This window comes from Aquila chrysaetos, chromosome 13, assembly GCF_900496995.4.
Source record: "Aquila chrysaetos chrysaetos chromosome 13, bAquChr1.4, whole genome shotgun sequence".
Taxonomy (NCBI): Eukaryota; Metazoa; Chordata; class Aves; order Accipitriformes; family Accipitridae; genus Aquila; species Aquila chrysaetos.
This window is the reverse complement of record NC_044016.1, coordinates 28,414,907-28,434,473: the sequence shown is the minus strand read 5'-3', so window position 1 is coordinate 28,434,473 and position 19,567 is coordinate 28,414,907. Positions and strand designations below refer to the sequence as shown.

The 19,567-nt window shown below is 36.2% G+C and overlaps 1 protein-coding gene across 4 annotated transcripts in view; it reads left to right on the top strand.

Moving 5' to 3' along the window:
• Positions 1-19,567, top strand: part of FMN2 (formin 2) — a 163,766-nt gene that overhangs the window by 19,622 nt on the left and 124,577 nt on the right. For 2 of the 4 annotated variants that reach the window (XM_030035448.1, XM_030035451.1), the window contains exons 2-5: positions 306-472; positions 13,888-14,035; positions 15,968-15,976; positions 19,083-19,144. In XM_030035448.1, coding sequence (XP_029891308.1) covers positions 306-472; positions 13,888-14,035; positions 15,968-15,976; positions 19,083-19,144 — 386 coding nt within the window. The remainder of the gene's footprint in view (positions 1-305; positions 473-13,887; positions 14,036-15,967; positions 15,977-19,082; positions 19,145-19,567) is intronic. The other 2 variants (XM_030035450.2, XM_030035452.1) reach the window with 1 other exon arrangement.

The following is a 19,567-nucleotide window of genomic DNA, read 5'->3' as shown; positions in this document are numbered from 1 at the left end:
ATATAAATAGGAAATTGATGCTACAATGGCATCTCATGGTTTTCGTTCCTACTCCACAGTGCAGCCAACACAATGTATATTTTCTTCAATTTACTGATTAATCAGGCTACAGATCAGTTCAAATTATTATATAGAAATATTTTATATTAAAGACTTATTATCAGATACTTTTCTCAAGAATTCTTTTTTTATTTCATATTTTTACTTCTAATAGTTGAGATTTTCAATACACATTGTAATGCCTTAATCTTTGTGTCCCGTAGATAGCTACAAATTCTTATTGATCTGTGTCATCACCTTGGCAGGACGAACTCTGCTAGAAAAGCTCTTCAGCCAGCAGGAAAATGCACCACAAGAAGAAGCAGAAAAACTATGTTCTCGCATTATTGCAATGGGTCTTTTGCTTCCATTCACTGACTGCTTCAGAGAACCCTGTAATCAGAGTGCCCAGCAAAGCACACCCACGTTTGATGTAAGTACTGAAAAAGTTATCTTTTGTCTGTTTTACCAAGCGGGACATGATTTATCAATGTCTCATCAGTCCTGAGAGAATTCTGTTAGCCCTTTTAATGAAAATTGCCCTTATGAGAGTGGCCAGCTATTTTTCTGAGCTCAGGTGTGTACGCTTTTGTATCCAGGTAAGCGTAAGTTTTAAAAGGTTCTCCCATAACTTGATCTCTTAACTTTTTAACTCATATCTTAGTCTACTATACTTTTCTTTATCTGTTGTTTTCATTAAGTCTTTTTCTTTGAATCAAAGCACTCTATAGACTACTGACATTTCAATCCCATAGCTGCTTCACCAAAAATACAAATTAAAGGAACAACAGAAAACAGCATGCACAAAACTTTACAGAACCCAAATGGGATGTCTATGCTAGATAATTTTTTCCTCCTGAAAAGACTTTTGGTAAAAAATAGTGCACGGATCAGTGCAAATTTGCTGGCATTCCAGCTACAGTGTTATCTGTGCCTTTAGGCTATCTGGCCAGAGTGCTGTTATTGGTGGTGTTTGCATACTGTTACAAACCTGCGGTGTAGACATTGCCTAACATACTTTTCCTTCCTCTTGGATAATGAATTCAACATTTGGATGTCTTTCTATTGTGTGATACTGTACAACCCGTGAAGTTTTACAGTGAACTTATTTTTATGATCCTTAAATTAAATTTTATCTTTGACACTTCTTTGTGCTGGCTTATGTGACTGAAGATAATCAGGGTTTTTCTCTTCACTAATTGACTTCAAAATGATGTACAAATATTAACTAATACATTAAATACCTTACTGGTATAGTTATGATCATCCCTATCCTACACATAAAGCTGAAGCTTGGTTAGAAATACTCAAAAAATGATTGACATAGATACGAGAGAACATGAGTCTTTTTAACTTTTTATCTTTCTCATCTTTCCTGAAGAATAGTTTAACACAACTGGTGAAGGGAAAATGGGTAAAATAAATTTGTCCAATTAATTCTGAAAAAAACCCCTGGCTTTCCTAGATAACCTAGCTTATCTACATTCCATGGTGCCTCTAACAATATTCAACCTTTATGTTTTTTATAAAAAACAATGTTTAAAACATTTTCAAATTGCTTTTTGAAATTAATTGAAAAATGGATTGTGACTATAAAACTGAGGTTATTTAGGCAACTTAAAATCAAACACCATCTGAAAGTGTTTATGGCTAAATATGCTCAATAAAGTTACTGGAAAAGACACTTTTTTTTTTCTTCAGGTTGTTTAAAACAGTCTGGCAATGTTTTCAGTTCTCCTGGTTTTACCATTTATTCAGCTAATCTATTCTTCTTTATAGTATTGAATACAATATTCTTTATAAAAAGTTTCTCCTCACTTATAAACAGGTTTGTCATGGTTTAACCCCAGCCGGTAACTAAGCACCACACAGCTGCTCACTCACTCCTCCCCCCACCCCCCCGCCCCCGCAGTGGGAGTAGGGGAGAGAATTGGGGGGGGGGGGGGGGGGGAGGAAGTAAAACTTGTGAGTGGAGATAATAACAGTTTAATAGAACAGAAAGGAAGAAACTAATAATGATAATAATAATGATAATAAAATGACAATAATAATAATAAAAAGATTGGAATATACAAGTGATGCACTATGCAGTTGCTCACCACTAGCTGACCGATGCCCAGTTAGTTCCTGAGCAGCGGTCCCCCCTGGCAAACTCCCCCCAGTTTATATACCGCACATGATATCACATGATACGGAATATCCCTTTGGCCAGTTTGGGTCAGCTGTCTTGGCTGTGTCCCATCCAACTTCTTGTGCCCCTCCAGGCTTCTTGCTGGCTGGGCATGAGAAGCTGAAAAATCCTTGACTTGTTGCCGAGTAGTGTTTACACTAACTGAAAACATCAGTGTGTTATCAACATTCTTCTCATACTGAACCCAAAGCATAACACTATACCAGCAACTAGAAAGAAAATTAACTCTATCCCAGCCAAAACCAGGACAAGGTTTTATCAAATTAAAAGTTTGGAAAGAAGCAGAAGAGGCTCTTTTGTTAACTGGCGTACCATGCTTTGTCTGAGTAAGAGAATTATTCTAGTTATCTTTCATTGACCATATCCATCAGAATGGACTTTCTGAAAAGAAACAGTAGCCTAGCCTAGTGCCATGTGAACAGTCAGCAATTTAAGATGTTTCTGGTGTAGCGGTGATCTTAATTTGAATTGGACTATCAGTAAGCCACAAATGCTCCCTTACTGTTTTTCTGTATAAGTCCCTTAAATAAATTATGCTTCTGTAAAACAATGTCAGAAGTGGTGTAAAGCCCTGTGCATGTGTATGCAACTAGTAGTGCATCCTACTTCAAAGAAGCGTACATCTGTCTTGAACACTAGGATCTCAGCAACTGAATTTCACATGGCACAAAGGTGAGAGCTGCTGTTATTGAGTTTGGGACTATGTTTCTGTTTCAACCTTGGTGACCACAGTGCAGGAGCACCTACCTGTTTATTCATTAGATGTCCCACTAGGGTGAAAATGTTTAGAACTTGCAGTATAAACTCTAGTGGCTGAGAACTTCAAAATTGGGCTTCTCCTAGCTGATTTTGTTTCTTAGAGTGAGTAAATAAAATATTTTACAGAAAATAAATGCTAATAGTTATGTAAAGAAATAAAACAATTAGCAATTAGTGTGCAAAAACTTACAGTGATGCTGTATATTACTTAAAAAAGAACATGTAAGATCTAAGAGATCTATGACTTGTGTCCCCTCTTGCATCTCTTTCCATGTCTGTACTTTGCTTTTTTTCTTATTTAGGTTTTCTTTTTTTTCTTTTTTTTTTTCCTTCATTAGAACAGGATTTTAATGTTGAACTAACCATTGATTTCAAAGACAGAGGAATTAGACTAGCCTTAAGTAATACTTAAATTTCACCCATCTAGAATTAGGAGATACATCATCTTTGACCTTACTCCAAAACTGGGAGCACAGCCAGTCCCATATTCTTCCTTCATCTCTGAGTTCATCAGATGTGCCTCTAGTTCAATCTTGGATTGCCTCCAGTTTGGCTGGTGTCCTTTTCACTCAACTGAAAATGCCATCAACAAAGCTCCTGTAACCCTGTCCCGGTCAGACCCAGGTTCATCTGCCACCTCATTGTCCTTCCTCCCTGCTACACCAGCTCTGGTGCTTGCTTGTTCCTTAATGTTACTCATTTGGCTGTTTTGATTTTTGTCTTAGTCTGGTTCTTATAAAGTCTCTTAGGTCACTCCTTTAGCATGTTTTTTTGCAGAATTGCCAACCTTTTTTCCACTGAAATCCTTCCTTAAATCCCTTCTTTTCTCCTTTTGTGACTGATCCCATGTATTTCTGAGCTTTAACTTACTATTTTTTTTTATGTTGACTAAAATCCATGATTCCCCTTTTGCTTAAGTGTGGTCCCACAGACTTTGTTTTTTGAAGACGTTAGGTTACAGTTTATGAAAATAATTCAGTAAGTTTTGTTCACTCTATGATCTATTGCTCATGGCTTGAGAGGAATATAAACAGATTATTTAAAAGTCTTATTCTCTCACTCTGATCTCCTTTTCTGGATGTCCTCCAGTGAATTTAATTTAACATGGCTAATGCTGAACTCTCTGCTGCCTTGAAATGTTTGCATTTGCACACTCTGATTATATTCTCATCTTCTTTATTACTCGTGCCCAGTGGTCACCTCTAGTTCTCCCTGTCTTACAACTGTGTATCCAACTCTTGTGTCTGTTTTCTCACTAACACACAGAGATCTGTTTTTTTTTTTTTTTCTTTCTCCCAAGATATTCCAGGCTTCAGTGTGGGCCTCTGCCTCACCCCACTAAGTAATTGTACACACCTTCTTTTACTTTTCTCATTGGATCCTATTTCTTCCTCTTCCACACTGTCTGACTGCAATTAGGCAATGCATTAAGAGTAAAGACAAGTTTCACAGCTCTTAGTTTCTTGGGCTAGTATTATAATGGCTCCTGGAACCCAGTTTAAATTAAATTCTTAGTGCTTCTATTTCTGGTGTAGGTTATGCTTTATGGGTGTGATGCTTACTCCTTTGTTAGTATATGGCAAACATGAAGGACTAACAAATACCCAATGAAAGCATAAATCTTCAGAGAACTACCAGTTGTCATCACATTTATGTTGAGGATGATGTTTTCAGAGGCTTATAGTTTGGTCAGATTTTGGGTAGATTTTAATGATGATTGGAAATGGCATGTTTATGAAGTATCTTTGACTTTTTTGTCAAATTTCAAGTCATAGTCCAAAGGATAGAAACTCTAAAGCATTTTTAAAGAACTTATGAGAAAACTTTCATGTTCTATCTTGGCCCATTTTATCAATTATTTCTTTCAAAACAGATTGTGGCAGATGCCCAGAATAAAAGATTAACCTGAAAAATAAAAGTTGAACAAAGCTTTAAAAGTAACAGAAGTGGACAAGGTTGGGATTTTTAAGATGTTTGTTGAGAAGCAGTGGAAGCTTCCTCTATAGCTCTTCCTACCTACTCCTCTTATAATGTAAGGAGTATCTTAAAGAGTAAGTAAATGTATGATGGCAGATTTGCTGTCTAGAAAGATGATGCCCTTTTTCCTAGTTTCCTGTCTCCTGGAGAGGCTGCTAATTGTTGCCTCATGGATGTCATGACTTCTTACTTGCCAGGCTATCTTTACAGCCTTTCATTATTCTGCTGCTATTTTATAAAAGGAAAAAAGTTTTAATTTTTTTTTTTTTTAAATGGCCCAGCAAGTAAATGCACAACTTATGGAAAGATAGATTAGCAAAAGACTGTTCAAAGAATGCTCTCTGAAAAATTGCTTTCCTTTTGAATAACTATTGCCTGCTTGTCTTTTAAATTTTTCCTTTTTTAGCAGTTGTGACTTGTTCAAGAGGGCTTCTAAAATTTCAAATTAAAATAAAATATGCTCTGACTGAATGATATGTAAGAAATTAATGCTTTGTGAAAAACTGTCAGTCCCAAATGACTGTGTCATGTTATTACATAATCGTATTTTTGTAGTGTAGGTGTAGTCCTAAGCTTTTTAGCATGTTACCTCATTATATTATCCTGTTACAGTAAAACACAAGGCTGATCTGGCTAAACAGTGCACCTTTGGCAAGAATGTAACTGCAGGCAAGTTTTGCAGCCACCTGTTGGAGGATCAGAGTTTTCAACAAGTAGAGATCTCCTCTCCTGGTTAGCTCCCCTGTTAATGATGTATCACAGAAGCTAGAAGATTGCTATCTTTGGAGAGCCATCAGTAATGTGTATAAATTGTATGCATTGGGATTAGAATTTAAACTGTTCATACACCAATAAAAGAAGCTGGCATTTTCCTATCAATGCAAGGCAACTTTATTTACACTGTGCTATTAAGAAATATTGACTGTATTTGGTGTTTGCATTTGATCCAGTAGTGTAGCAATTACTACACGTTGTGGATGTCTAGTCCCTAATTATGACTTTCCATTCCAGATTTTCCAGTTCACAGTGTGCAGTCTTAAGCTATGGGTGTTTTTTCCCTTTCATAACAGCTTTCTGCTTTTTTTTCTGACAAGCTTTCCAAGTAGTTTTGTGTGTTGTTTCTGAACATTAGGTTTAAAACACTTAAATTCTCAGTTAAAACTTAAATGATTTTGTGATAGAGGCTTTCTATTATTATTTTGGAAGTGCTTTTGAGAAGAAAACTAAGCATACCTTTGTAGCCATACTATACTCCTTGTTTGGGGAACTTATTGTCTATTGCATACTGAAGGGTCCAACAACTACTTTTTTCATATGGCACTAAACAGCAATAGCTTCTTCTGTATGTGTCCAAAATGTGTGCTAAGCTTTCATCTTTCTTTATTTCTGGTGTCATTTTGATTGGGCTAGCTCTCTTTACATCTTTTTCAATTCTTTTATTGAATGCTGTTACTGTGTTGAGTACTGCTGTTAATGCCTTCTTGTTTTATAAGTTATTTCAGCATCTTCTATAATGAAAGAGCTAAATGGACATCTGGAGGGTGTCTTTCTTTATTGTGTTATGATATTATTTTATACATAAGCATGTTTGACAGTTTGGGATAGGGACTGCCCCTTGTGCGATTCGTAGTTATGATGCCTGGCTAGGTTGTCTTCCATTTCTGAAATAATGCTTCCACAAGAAAGCAGAGAGACAGCATAAATGGGAAATGCTATAAAAATGGCTGTTTTCCTGTTATCTCCTGGCCACCTGTGGTGATGCAAATGCTTTGTAAGGAAAGAAAGACACTGCTTGCTTTCTGCTGAGTAGTAGCAGATGGTGAGACTTTGCAGGTCAGATGAAAGGGGAGTTAGTGACATGAAGACTTTACTTAATTTTAACTTATTTGCACTGCTTATGCCAGGCTGAAAATTAGTAGTTAAACAGATTGCAGACAGAGTCCTTTCTCAGAAGTCAGAGCGCCAAAATACCAGTGATCAGTTTCCAAAGAGCAACTTTTCCAAGAATTAACTTCAGCTAGGGAGTACTCTTCCAAACTGCAGCACAAAGCTGGCAATAATGCAGCAGTTCTTCAAGCATACTTTCAATGCTCAGGAATAAAATGTGTAAGACCGAATGTAGTCCCATCTTAAGAAATTTGTCACAGCAGTATATTGGGGGTCAGTAGCAAAGACGACTTTAAAAGTTAACAAGTGAAAATTGTGGAATGGAGCAGAGAAAACAGATTGTTAATCTGCTGTCTTAATCTTTGTTTGTCATGTAGGTTACCATGGGAGTTGAATTTGGCTAAATCAAAGCCCCCATGTCTCCTCTTCCCTTCCATTGCCCAATCACACTTTGTGACACTTTGTCTTTTGTGGTGAACAGCTCTTGAATATTCCTGGGAGTAGTAAAATGGAAACAGTTGGATTATCACTGGGCTGAAGCATTCCTGTCATGCCGTTTCCCTGCTTCCTTGTTTTTAATTTTAATTGCATATTTATTTTATAGTTGTTACATCTGGCCCTGCAGTCTTCTAGCCTTATCTTTTTCTTTCTCCCTTCCACTTACTTGTGGTGATGCTACTGTATACGCTTTCAACTGAGGTATTTTATATGTAGGATGTTGCTGGGTTTTAATGCTTCTTTTTGCAGAGAACATTGCTTACCTGCTTGTTATTCTGAAGAACTGCTTCAAGAGGCACATACTGGATGTTAAGTTTACACTACCTGTTTAAAATTTTCAAAATCATTGTGCATAGGGCAAAGGTGGTGGTCAACCTGTCACCTCAAGAGATCTTTATATTTTATGACTTTCTGTACATTAGTTCACTTTCTTAAGAATGACAATCATAGAACAATGTCTTTTTTCTAGCTTGGAATTGAGAATACAGTGAGAGTTGAATTTGTGTATATTGCATGTCTCTGTTCTCAAGAGGAAGTTTTTACAGTAGTAATCACCTTTTCAAATGGAATAGAGGTGAAAGGAATTTGTAATGGAACAGATTTCTTTGGAAAATTCAAATTTGTCAGAATCCAAACTTATTGCAGAACTGTGTCAGTGTAAGTGAAAACAACTCCTGATGAAGAAGCTTCTGGCCTCAGCTTAGAATATCTGGAGTGAATGAGAAAGGACACACTTTCCTGTGTCCTGTGTCCTAAGCTGTTACTTAAGTGGTTTAAGTAACAGCTGATAACCTAGTGGTCTTGGGATGTGGCCTTCCAAGTGGGAGTTCAAGTTGGATGTGTAAAGAGGCTAGATCTTGAGGTTCTTCTGTTTCATAGAAAGCTAGCCACTGTTCCCTCTTCCAAGGAAAGTTTCTTGTAAGCTCACCAGTTCAACCTATTCAGCTATATTAAATGCAGAAGTTATTGGGGAATAGGAAGACCAAGGCAACAACTCTGGAACAGAATGAGAATAGATGCCTAAATCTGAAATTTGGTTTCCTGATTTCCTTTGCCCACGAGGGCCCTAACTACAGGGCTGTTGGTTCTGTTGGCCCCTCATATCCCCAGGATATGATGTTGAATCCTGAGCAAGGTTTGATGGGATCAAGCAAGTTCATTCTGTTTTGTTGAGGAGGTTGAAGTCATTTCATAGGAAAGAAATGTTTTGTGGTTTTTTGACACTTGAAGTGTTTATAAAGGAATTGTTGAAGCACAACAGTTTTCTGAAAAGAAAAAAATCACTCAAGTAGAATGCTCATGCATCAAATTTAGTTCATGAGGATAAAGTGCTACTTCAGCCATATATTACTGTATTATGACTGACTTGCTGTTTTTCAGCCTTGGAAGGCATCTGCGCTCACTAGTACAGCCAAAGGTAGTACAAGCCGAAAGCCATGTTTAATCAATGCTCTGGTTCTGTCAGTGGTCAGGCAGAGCTTTGTTACTGAACCTCTGCTCAAAAAGTAAACCACTTTCCCTGTTGATGATGGTATTGATTTCTTTATTTTAAAAGCTACTTAAAATAAAGCAGTCTCCTGCTGATAAGAACATTTTGAGGTAGTCCAGCTCTAATTTCTTGAACTAAAACCTTGCTTGTCCAATTAACTATTTATATGCAGTAGGAACATGCAATTGGCTTTTTTTCATTTTAGAGGTTGTATACTTAGTATATTAGAATGATTAAACTTCCTGAATGGAAAAAAAAATTCCTTCCATGCACTTGAAACGGTCTAAATGACAAGTAGTTATATACAAATGTGGAACAAGCTCTTTGGAGCTCTTAGCCTGGAAAACACCTTCTGAGTCATGGAGTCTGGTCCCTGCTTATCCCAAGTACCATAAAATGTAATTTCTCCATGAGTTTATCTAGTTCCATCTTAAATGCAGTTATACTTTTTCCTCTCCCCACTCTTCCAGTGCTTCCCATTGGAAGGCTGTCCACATCCAGGCTGATCTGATGAGTAGGAATCTTCTTGTAACTATCACTCTGTGTTTACTCCTAGCACATTTATACCTGTCTGTGGACATGCCAAACTTTCTGTCCTCCCCTCTTCAAGATAACTTTGAATGTTTGGGGTTCTAGTGAAAAATTGTTCAAGCTTACTATTTGAAAATAAATGCCCTGCAAGATAGGGCCTGATTCCACCATGGCGTAACACTGGAGCCATCAAGGAAGTTAGTACCAATTCACTCTAGTACAAGAAAGTTTAGAGGTAGTGCTAATGGGCTCCACCCATCTACTTCTCTGCTGAGCTGAAGAGCAGAGGCTACTCCTGATAGCAGTGTGCTTCTGTACTGCCCCGCTTTCTCCACCTCACCATGCATGATCTGACTGTGCTTCCTGCCCCCTCTGCCTTGAGAATTGTCAAAATACTTCTGGTCAGATTTTTTCCCCCTTGATTCTCACATTGCTAATTCATGCCTTTGCAAACGGTTTGGACAGATGTGTATACATTCATTGCTGTTTCAACTCCATCTCTTGTACCTCTTTTAAGCATTTTTCACAATGGCTGTCTTTGTCCTTTGAACTGGGAGCAGGTAAACAGTTGATTAAAAACTGAAGTGGTGTTGAACAGAAGGTCATATTACCTGCATATCTCCAGGAGCAATACAGCTGCCAAAAGCATAGGTTCAAGGTTGCATGTTATATTCCAACAGTGGGGGATATACTAATCTTTAATTCAGTCTCTCTGTGTAAAAAATGTACGACCCCTTTTCTGAAAGCTCAGGGTCCACCAGTATGCCTTCTCATGTTTGCTGCAGTCTAGCTCATGGCTCTAGTTCTGGGCCCACCAGCCTCTTTCTATATGTCATTTGCTAGAGGCCCTTTGAGTAGCTTACAGCATTGGCTTCCATCTTTAAAGATTAGCAGGAAAGTATATCTTTAGCTCAAGCAGTGAAGGAACATAATTAATATTTAATATATTATGTACCTGAAATGTAACACTGTGGTACCTGAGAATGAAAATTTGTTACAAAAAGACATTCTTTGTGCCTACTGAGAGCTGGCTGGGAAGAGAGTGGGTTAAACTACAGACCTGACTCTCTGTGACTCTATTCTAAATGCTAGCATCTATAAGTGGTAAAATGTCTATTGATTAGGTACCATCAGATCCTGCAGGCAGTTTGCCTCACCCATGTGCGAATGCTCTGCAGTTTTAAGAGCCACTGGAAAGTGCTGTGTAAGGATGTGTGGAAACGAGCGCTCTTCTTGACATTGTGTTTAGTGCACTGGGCTCAGACAGCTTTAAGCTTTCAATGTCCACCCAGAAATGAGTCCGAATAAATAAGACTGGGATCATTCATTACAAGGATTCCCCCCCCTCCCCGCAAAAGAAGTGCTTCAAACACTAAATAGTGGAGTCTGATCAAGATGAAGTGGAAATTCTAGATGTATTCAAAGCTCGATCACGGTAAGAGTATTCACTGGCTGTACTTACAATGATATCTAGTAAAAAATTGTCTCTGAAATGAAAAGATTAAAGGAGAAAGAGTTGGATGTGGAAATCCAGGTTTGTGGATGCTTGTATTGCAACTATTAATGATAAAAGCAAATCTGTTTGTTTGGGTTTTTTTAATTTGGATTATTTTGTTTCTTTTGCTTGAGTAGTACTTAAACATCATAGAATTGGCAGCATCTATCTTTCTTCAAAATGTTCTAATAATCATACACATCTATGGCATTATCAGATTTGGAAAAGGAAAAATGAGATGGGCTAGTATATTAACTGACAAGGAGCTAAAGACAAAAGATAAAGAGGATTAGATTTTGGGCAGTATCTTGAGTGAGTAGGAATTAGGACATTCAAATGATTCACCCCTTTTGAAGGGTATGAAAGTGGAGACAGGGTTAATCTTTTGCCATTTTAAGTGTAGTTTATGGACTATCAACTTGAAGTCCAGACCTTCAGACTACCTTTCTGTCATGAGGGTTTTTCATATTTTAAATTATGTTTATAAACTTGCAAGTAATCTGAATGTAGCTGTTGTTAAATACCTTGTTTATATGTTGAATGCAGATATGTTTTAGTTGTAGTGCAAGTCCCCTCAAGGCGTTTTTGAAAGATGACGTTTACCTCTGTAATTTCTGTTACATGATGAGTCTATTTCATCATCCTTCTCCATGTTGAACAGCAAATGAAAAGAATCCCCAAACAAAACCCAACATAAACCAAAAAATACTGTCTTTTATACTCAAACAAAGCTCCCATGATGGGTTAGGAGCCAGTTATGGAGTTGTGTGATGTCTTAATTTATAACTGTTCATAGTTTATATGCTGTAAATTCTATCAGCAAGAACATAGGTGCTTCATATTTTATTACCCGCATAATGTATCCCATCTGTACAATAATTCTGAGACATATCGTGATTTTTTTTTAGTATATCTTAATTCATGAGGACTAATCATACTTCAAAAATTTGTAGTTAAATGATTGTACTACATCTTTTGAGAACTGGCATGGTGAAATATCATGTCCAGGAACAGTTTAATTGTTTGTCTTCCTCATTCATGCTATGCCAATATTATCTACAGTCTGTTGTCTTCTGTTTTATTGCCCTGTAACCCTACATGTAAGCCCATTGAAAATCGACTGTGCTTACCCAGCTAAACCTCTGTGGAGCTTGTTCTTCCCTGTGTTCCTGGGACGGTGTAAGGTAGTAGTAGAGTGGGCAAAAAAAATTTGTTCTGGTTTGCCTCTTACTTTTTTGAACCTTATTTTCCTCTGTGTTTTTGAGATTTGGATGGTGCAGAAAGAAGACAAATAGCAAAATCCAGTCCCTTTTCTTTTTCTTTACACAGTATGTACATGTATGACTTTCCCTCTCCCTTTTACTCCCACAGTAGTGGAAATTAGGCAGAAACCCAAAAATACATATCCTCTAAAAAGCTGGAATTAGACAAAGGGAAAGTACTAAGTTATTGAAATAAGTGCATTAATCAAGCCTGTTTGGATGTTCAATGCAGTAGCATAGTAATGGGAAAAGGATAGGCTTTTCAAGGAACATAGAGTGCAGGGCTATGTAAAGAACCTGATGTGATTTTGTATTAAGCTTTTTATCCATTTATCTTTATCTAAGGTCTGTGTATGTGGCTGGGTTTTTTGCCATGTTTTTCATGCTGGAAAGATCTAATGAGCTTCCTTTGACTCTGACTGTTTGAGGCACCCTCTGTAAACCAAAACTTTTTACTTTATAACCAGCATTTGTGTGTTCTAAGTTGCTCTCAATAGAATAGTATCACTCTTGTCACAGGTTATTTTTAGGCACATAGAAGCTTAGTCACATGGGATAGCAATTATGCCCCCAAAAAGTGTTAAATTATTTTGTTCTTCCCCCTACATGTCTCTGTAATGTTTAGTATCTGTGTAAAATTAAAAAAAAAAAAAGAAAAAAAAAAGTTTTAATCTAAAAATGAAATATGCAACAGGACAAATACATGTTACCAATGTTTTACTCAGGCAATAGCGTGAATGAACAGTAACGAACATCATCTTTGTAAGAAGATATGACTGTATTTTCATCCTGTGACTTGATTTTTTTTTTCCAGTTTTGTATTACAATATTTGCATATTTCCAGATCACTTATTAGGATACTCATGCAGTTGCTGTGGTTGATCTCTATAGAGTTTACAGTATTATAAAGATTTAATCACAAGGTGTGCATGTTCATGCATACTGGGAGTCACAAAAATAGCTACTTGAATTGTGGTCATCTAAAATCTTTCTGTTGGCTTAAAGCATAAGTTTGCCCTAGTTTTCATCAGACAATCTGGACATCTCCTGCTATTAATAAGTGAATCAAACTCAAAGCTATTGAGTAATAAGGATATAATCTGATTTGAGCCCACAGGATTGAGATACTTTTAACTGTTTTTTAGGTTTTTGTGTTTGGTTGTTTGTTTTTTTTTTTTTTTAATTCTAAAAGCAAAGCACATTTTTAGCTGCCTTTCTATGAATATGGAAATGTAAATGACAAAAAAAGGGTTGTAAAGAATAAATATATCAGTTTAACTTATGCTGAAATAATCCTGCTTCTTTTCCTTGCTTGTGCATTTGGTATAAAAAGATTACATAGAGTGTGGACTGAGATATTTTTCTCTAACCTATAAACTAGCCATATGTAAAGTAGCACAGCCATGATGGACAGAACCTGTTATCTCTCTAAGAAAAAAGTGGCAAAGAGTTCCTCCTGCTGAAAAAAAGTGCTGAACTGTATTCTAGCATCATATTGTACTGTAGATAACTAAAACATTAGATTTTCTGTTGTTAATAGAGGTAATCCCAAAATTGAAACATTAAATTTTTTTAATATAGGTTTGTGTTAAGTCTTTGTCAGGAGATGAAGAGCACAAAAACAAGTCTGCCTTGATGTAGAGGTGGATATTGAGGTATTTGTGTTGGAAACAAAAGCTTTGATATTTTGAGCTTGTCTTTCTATATGAACTTCTCAACTTTTTTTTTTTTTTTTTTTTTTTTTTTTTAATAACCACAGCAAGACCAGCTTTATACTTGGGCTGCAGTTAGCCAACCCACACATTCATCAGATTACATTGAAGGAAGCTTTCCAAGGAGAATTCCATCTGTGTGGCCCCCACCCAAACCTCCAGATGAAGAACAAAGACTCAAAATTACAGAAGAAGGTATCATTCTTGGACACAGACAAGATATATATATATGGCATGAGGGGGGAGCTGCTGTCTTTTAGAATCCAAGATATAAACTTAATATCTTAACTTCTAACAAATATCTGATTTTGAAGATCTTGGATTAGCATCAGAAATTAAGTTAGCTAGTATGAATCTAATAAAAAATATTCAGCAAAAATGCATGCTTTTTGTTAACAATCAAGATGTGCACCTGGCATCTGCTGACTAATGGATTTTACCAGGTGTTGTGACCTTTGTTCTTTTCCAGTTTGCATACCTTCAGAGCCATGAAATATGGGTACTTTTTTCTTAAAAATATGGAAAACTTCAGAAGCCCACTGGTGGTATACTGAAAGTTATTAGAGTGGTGTAAGGTATTCCTTTGTGGATTCAGCAGTTCCCTGCTGACAGAGAGGTAGGAAAAGTGTATCTGAAAAATAAATTGAGATCTTGTTTACAAAGTCAGTTTATCTTAAAATTTGTGAGGTCACTCTACCAGCCAAGTTTCTGAAATCTTCTGCATACTCATTAAAGGCTTTATTTAAGCTGAGAATTAAAACAAAACAAAACCCCCCTCATAGCTGACAAAGAAATTTAGAAGAGAATTTCAAACCTGTTTTCTGTTAGTAGTGTTCATGGGCAAATACCACAGGTTCTTGGAGACTTAGCTTTGCATTAGTGGCATTCAGTGGCTCTCAACTCCTTTAGGCTGCATTCATCCCCATGACCTTCATGGAGAGCCACTGGGTATTCTCAAATTTTTCATTTCCTACCACTCTTTTTTTTTTTTTTTTTTTTTTTTTTTTTTGCATTGCTCAGATTTGAAGAATTAAGTCATTATTTCAACAGATCTCTCTGTTTTACTTGTAAGCTTTGGGTGGAGTTAATTTCAGATTTGCTTCTCTTTGGGACTTCTCTACCACTTCCTTTGGAACATAAAGTATTCCTTGTATGGACACCATTTATCATGGCAACACTTCACTTTTACTGGTATCACTTATTCCAGTGTTCACAAGCAAAATAAGTGATGCCAACAAAAATGCAATACTGCTATTCTGTGTATGCTCTATGTATGAAAGCAGCTCTATTAGAGGTCGAGAAAACATTTAGGCATCCATCTCATTGATGCAATTCAGAGTGTGGAACACTGCAGTATGTGAGTGTTGGGCTAGTTCAGTTTTTGACCAATGATCTATTATTTTGTGCTGTATTCAATGAAAGTACTGTCATTTGTGATAGTAGAACTCATTGCCATGTACTCTGAGAGGACAGGTTGCGTTTCTCAACTTGGAGACTTAGCTAATGGACGTGTGATCGGAGTATTTATGAACATACTTTGCACTGGAAAAACAAAAGAGTGAATATTTTATTATTTCACTTTGAGGTTTTAGGCCGACAGAGGCTGGTGCAAGTTAACAACAGTTTTGTTGCCCTAAAATCTAGGAGAACATTGATTTTGTAAAATATTTTGAAATGTAAAGATTTTTACCTTTTTTACCAATTTGGAAGAGTATTTCTACCAAGAGGATAATACGAATAATTTTTAAATTTATTCATTTTATACATGGTTTGTTTACATTCTATGTTGTTCTATTTAATATTATACCTACTATATGGATGTAATGTGTACAATACTTGTCTGTTCCTTATCTCAGCCACTGCCCTCTCAAAAACTGCAAAAATATTAAGAAAACAGAAGTAAAATGGAAAATTGTGTATTGTGACAATTTCTAAATGGAACATAACTAGTTCTCAAAGTTTACTTGAGGTGCTGACAGAAATACTGTTGAAATTTTGGTTTTTGGTGTGAATTTGCAGTATAGGGCATGGAGGGAAATGGAAAAATTGTACTTGTTCTGAATACAATTCAGGTAGATAAATAATTTAACTTTTTGTTTGATTGTTCACATGCTTGCCATGTGGAAGAACCTGGAGGTGAGTGATATTTCATGTGAAGCCTGAAGGATAAACACCTTCCCCAAGATTTGTAATTAAATTATTTTATGTATATGTGCCTTTGAAAGGTGGAGGGGACAAGCATTTTTTTAAAAGGTTTAAATTACTGTGTGTAGACTAGGGGTTTTTTGCATTACATATAATTATTGTTGTATGGATTAAACACACACACAATATTAACATTGGAGATAATGGTTTATAAACAAAAACATCCATTTCATACAAAGGTATTGATCGGGAGAGGAATGTAGCAGGATATTTTTATATGTAAATTCTTTATTTTTATTATACACGTTAGCATGAGGACAATACTTGGCCTTCAAGTTTTAAGTAAGGCAAGAGGAAATTCTGTAAGGTTTTAGGTAATCTGTTCCAAAATTAGCAAAGTAGTAAATCATCTGTTTAATGTAGTACATATTAAATAGTTTTGCTGTGTGCTCTGTGTCATGTGGAGCGTTGTTGGGTGTGAGGAAAGGGCTATTAGAGTGGTCAGGATTATTTGGGGCTTTTTTTGGTCTGGTTGGTTGGGGTTTTTTTTTAGTTTGTTTTGGGTTTTTTGGGGGTTTTTTTTTAGGTTGGCTGTTTATTAAAAAAATGATGTTTGGAAATACCTAATATGAATTTGAGTTCAAGTCAGCAAATGCTTATGCCAAAAATATTTTTCAGTTCTGGATTAATAAAAGGTTTTGGATGAAATGAGTCAATATCACCAGTAAGATCAATTGTATGCCACCAATTTTCCATCTGAATACACAAAAGCTGTTTTACAGCATTACTTTCTAAGAAACATTACTTTCTAAGTTGTGTGTGTACATGTCTTGTCTAGTACTAAAACATTAGGAAAGAATAAAGCCTGGTGTAAGCAAAGATCAAATTAATCTTAAAGTTTCTCTCAACCATACAGAAATTTAAAATCATGTACACAGGCCTCAGGGAGATCACCAGTGCCCAAATACCAGTGAAGTTTTCCTTGTTCTGCAAATCAATTGAGGTAGGGTTAGCCAAAAATGTTCTCTTCCAGATAATTTGTGAAACAAGTATCTCACAATTGCTTAGTTTAAAAACATTAATACTCTTCCCTTCCTTCGGAAGACACATTAATTGCTTTTACCAGAAAATAATCATTCACTATTTTTGGTGAGGTTCTTTTGATAGCAATGAGGAGTGAGTGTCCAATTCATTAGTAGCATCCTGAATTTTCTTCAGTAAAAAGGTAAAAAAGGTTGAGGTCTGTTAATTTTCAACAGGTGGCCTTGCAGCATAACTGCTACTGGCAGTGAAACTTCCCCCTTTTATGTCTCGCCTCCCAACAGCTGGGATTATCAAAAAGCTGTGAGGAGGCCAAAGGCCTAGGAATTATCAGTCCAGAGGTATTGGACCACAACTGATTCACTCTTCCTGCAAACAGTCAACAGATTTGCCTGCTGTATAGTGGTACCCTTAAAAGATGTAAGAAGGCTGTGAGATGCACATGTTCTCTGGGCAGGTATAAGAAAAAATATTTCTATTCTTGTCCTGTGTACAAAACTAGGCTATGACCAGTTAAGGAGGCATCATTAGCAGTAGCTACTAAGCTGGTGAGAGATCTTTGCACTGTGTAGCTGCTGGTTTGGGGGGTTTTTTTGTGGTTGGGTTTTTTCCCTGTTTTTCTTTTTTCTAGTTATCTCCTATCAGACAAGGAGACTGAGGCACACAGAGGTTCTTTAAGGTCAGAGAAAAAATCTGTAGAAAGGTCAGAATGGAGAGCAGAGCTTTTAATTCAGGCCCTGTGCTTTAACTACAAGACCCTCTCTCTTCCATAAATAAATTAAGTCTTTGTTATTCTCTGCAATGGCTTACCAAAAGACTTGAGGGTCCATGTATTGGGTTGTTACATGCTTGTGTCATTTCCAGCACAAAATCTGTTATTTCTTATCCAGCAGCCAATCAAAATACTGTACTGTAAAAACAATGCAGGACTGTGCAGTATGTGTCTCTCACTGAAGTAAATATTAGTGCAGTCGAGGTTTTAATGTAATTTCTCTTGTGCTTAGGTTTGGTTTAAATTGAAATGTTTTTATGAAAACAGAGCTCTCAAAGACTGGTATTTGTAGAGAGAATAATTGTTATCCAGATTTTAAAATAGGAAAGGGAATCTAGTTGGAGGTGTCTGTCTTATGTTTTGATGCCCATTTTCCAGCTCAAATGCACAGATAAAAGTTCTTAGTCCCACCGCTGTTTTATTTTTCATTGTTACAGTGATAGTTGGAGATCTGTAGTTCCATTTAAAACCACCATTCTGGGACAAATAATTTTTTTCTCCATTTAAAGACAGTAATTAAGTGAAGGAATGCATAGATATTCATTAGGATTCTTATTAGTTATTCCAAAGTAGAAAATAATTGAAGAAGATACAAATAGAACGAAGTACTGCTGTTTTATTTTTCAATGGAAATGAGTAACGTGGTCAAAATTCCAAAAGTCAGATTAGTGGTGTTTCTTTGCCCAAAAGAGTGTGGAATTCAGTACAAAGGTGAAGAATTAGTTTTGAAGAATCAGTTTGAATGTCCCCAGTACTGGGAAGCTCTGACTGTACACTTACACAGTAAGTGTACTGTCCCAAACCATCCCTTTGTAAGGCCAAGATGTTGTAGACAGTGAATAATAAAGCTAGGATGAAATTGAGATTTCTCAAAAATGTACTTGCAATAGTAAGGCCAATTACATTCAAGCACACTTTTAAAATGTGAGTTTAGATCTGTATCACTGTGTGTATAACAGAATGTGTATACTAGCGCCATAAGTAACTATTTTTCTTTGAATCAGAAATTTTGACAATCAAAATGGACTTCTTTCAAGTTTAAGATGATGGCATTTAATGTTGAGTCATAATACATACATTGCAAATTGAGATCAGGCTGTCTTTATTTACACATATAATCTGTTCAGTTAATTTTAGGTGGATAATTTGGAAAGTGGGACAGTTAACATTGTTTTCTTTTTAACTCTACCCTCTTTTAATGAAATTCTTAATGTGTATTTCAAAAGATCAATGAATTTTTTTTATATAGAACTTTTAAAATCTGTGTCTTCTTTTCAAATTCAGAGTTGAAACCTACTGTCCTAGAAACAGAGAAACAGTGCATAGAAGATGTTCAGCAGGTACAGGTAAGATTCTAACAGAAGTGTTTTATCTATCATTTTGTAAAAAGACCAGAAAAGCATTACTTCAGACATTTTTGCAGTAGTTTTGTGTACTGAATGTTCTGACTGCAAACATTCGGAAGTGTGGATTTGATTCTAAATTTTGATTTCAAAGTGCTTACACGCTCCATAGTGTATCTATGTACAGAGACTGAAGGTTCCTGCCTGTCTAAGGTGATTCTTGTAAAATGTTATTGTTCACTTCACTCAGAAGTAAGTTAACAGTTGGTTCTGGAGGTCTGATGCCATTACTAAGGAATAGTAATAGAAGATCTGGTTGTATTAGCTAATCTACAAAAGTTCATGTGCATAATAGTGGCAGAGATTTTTTTCTGTTTCTCCACTGAAGTTTATAGTGGTGGTAGTAGGTGAACAGACTTAGGGTGC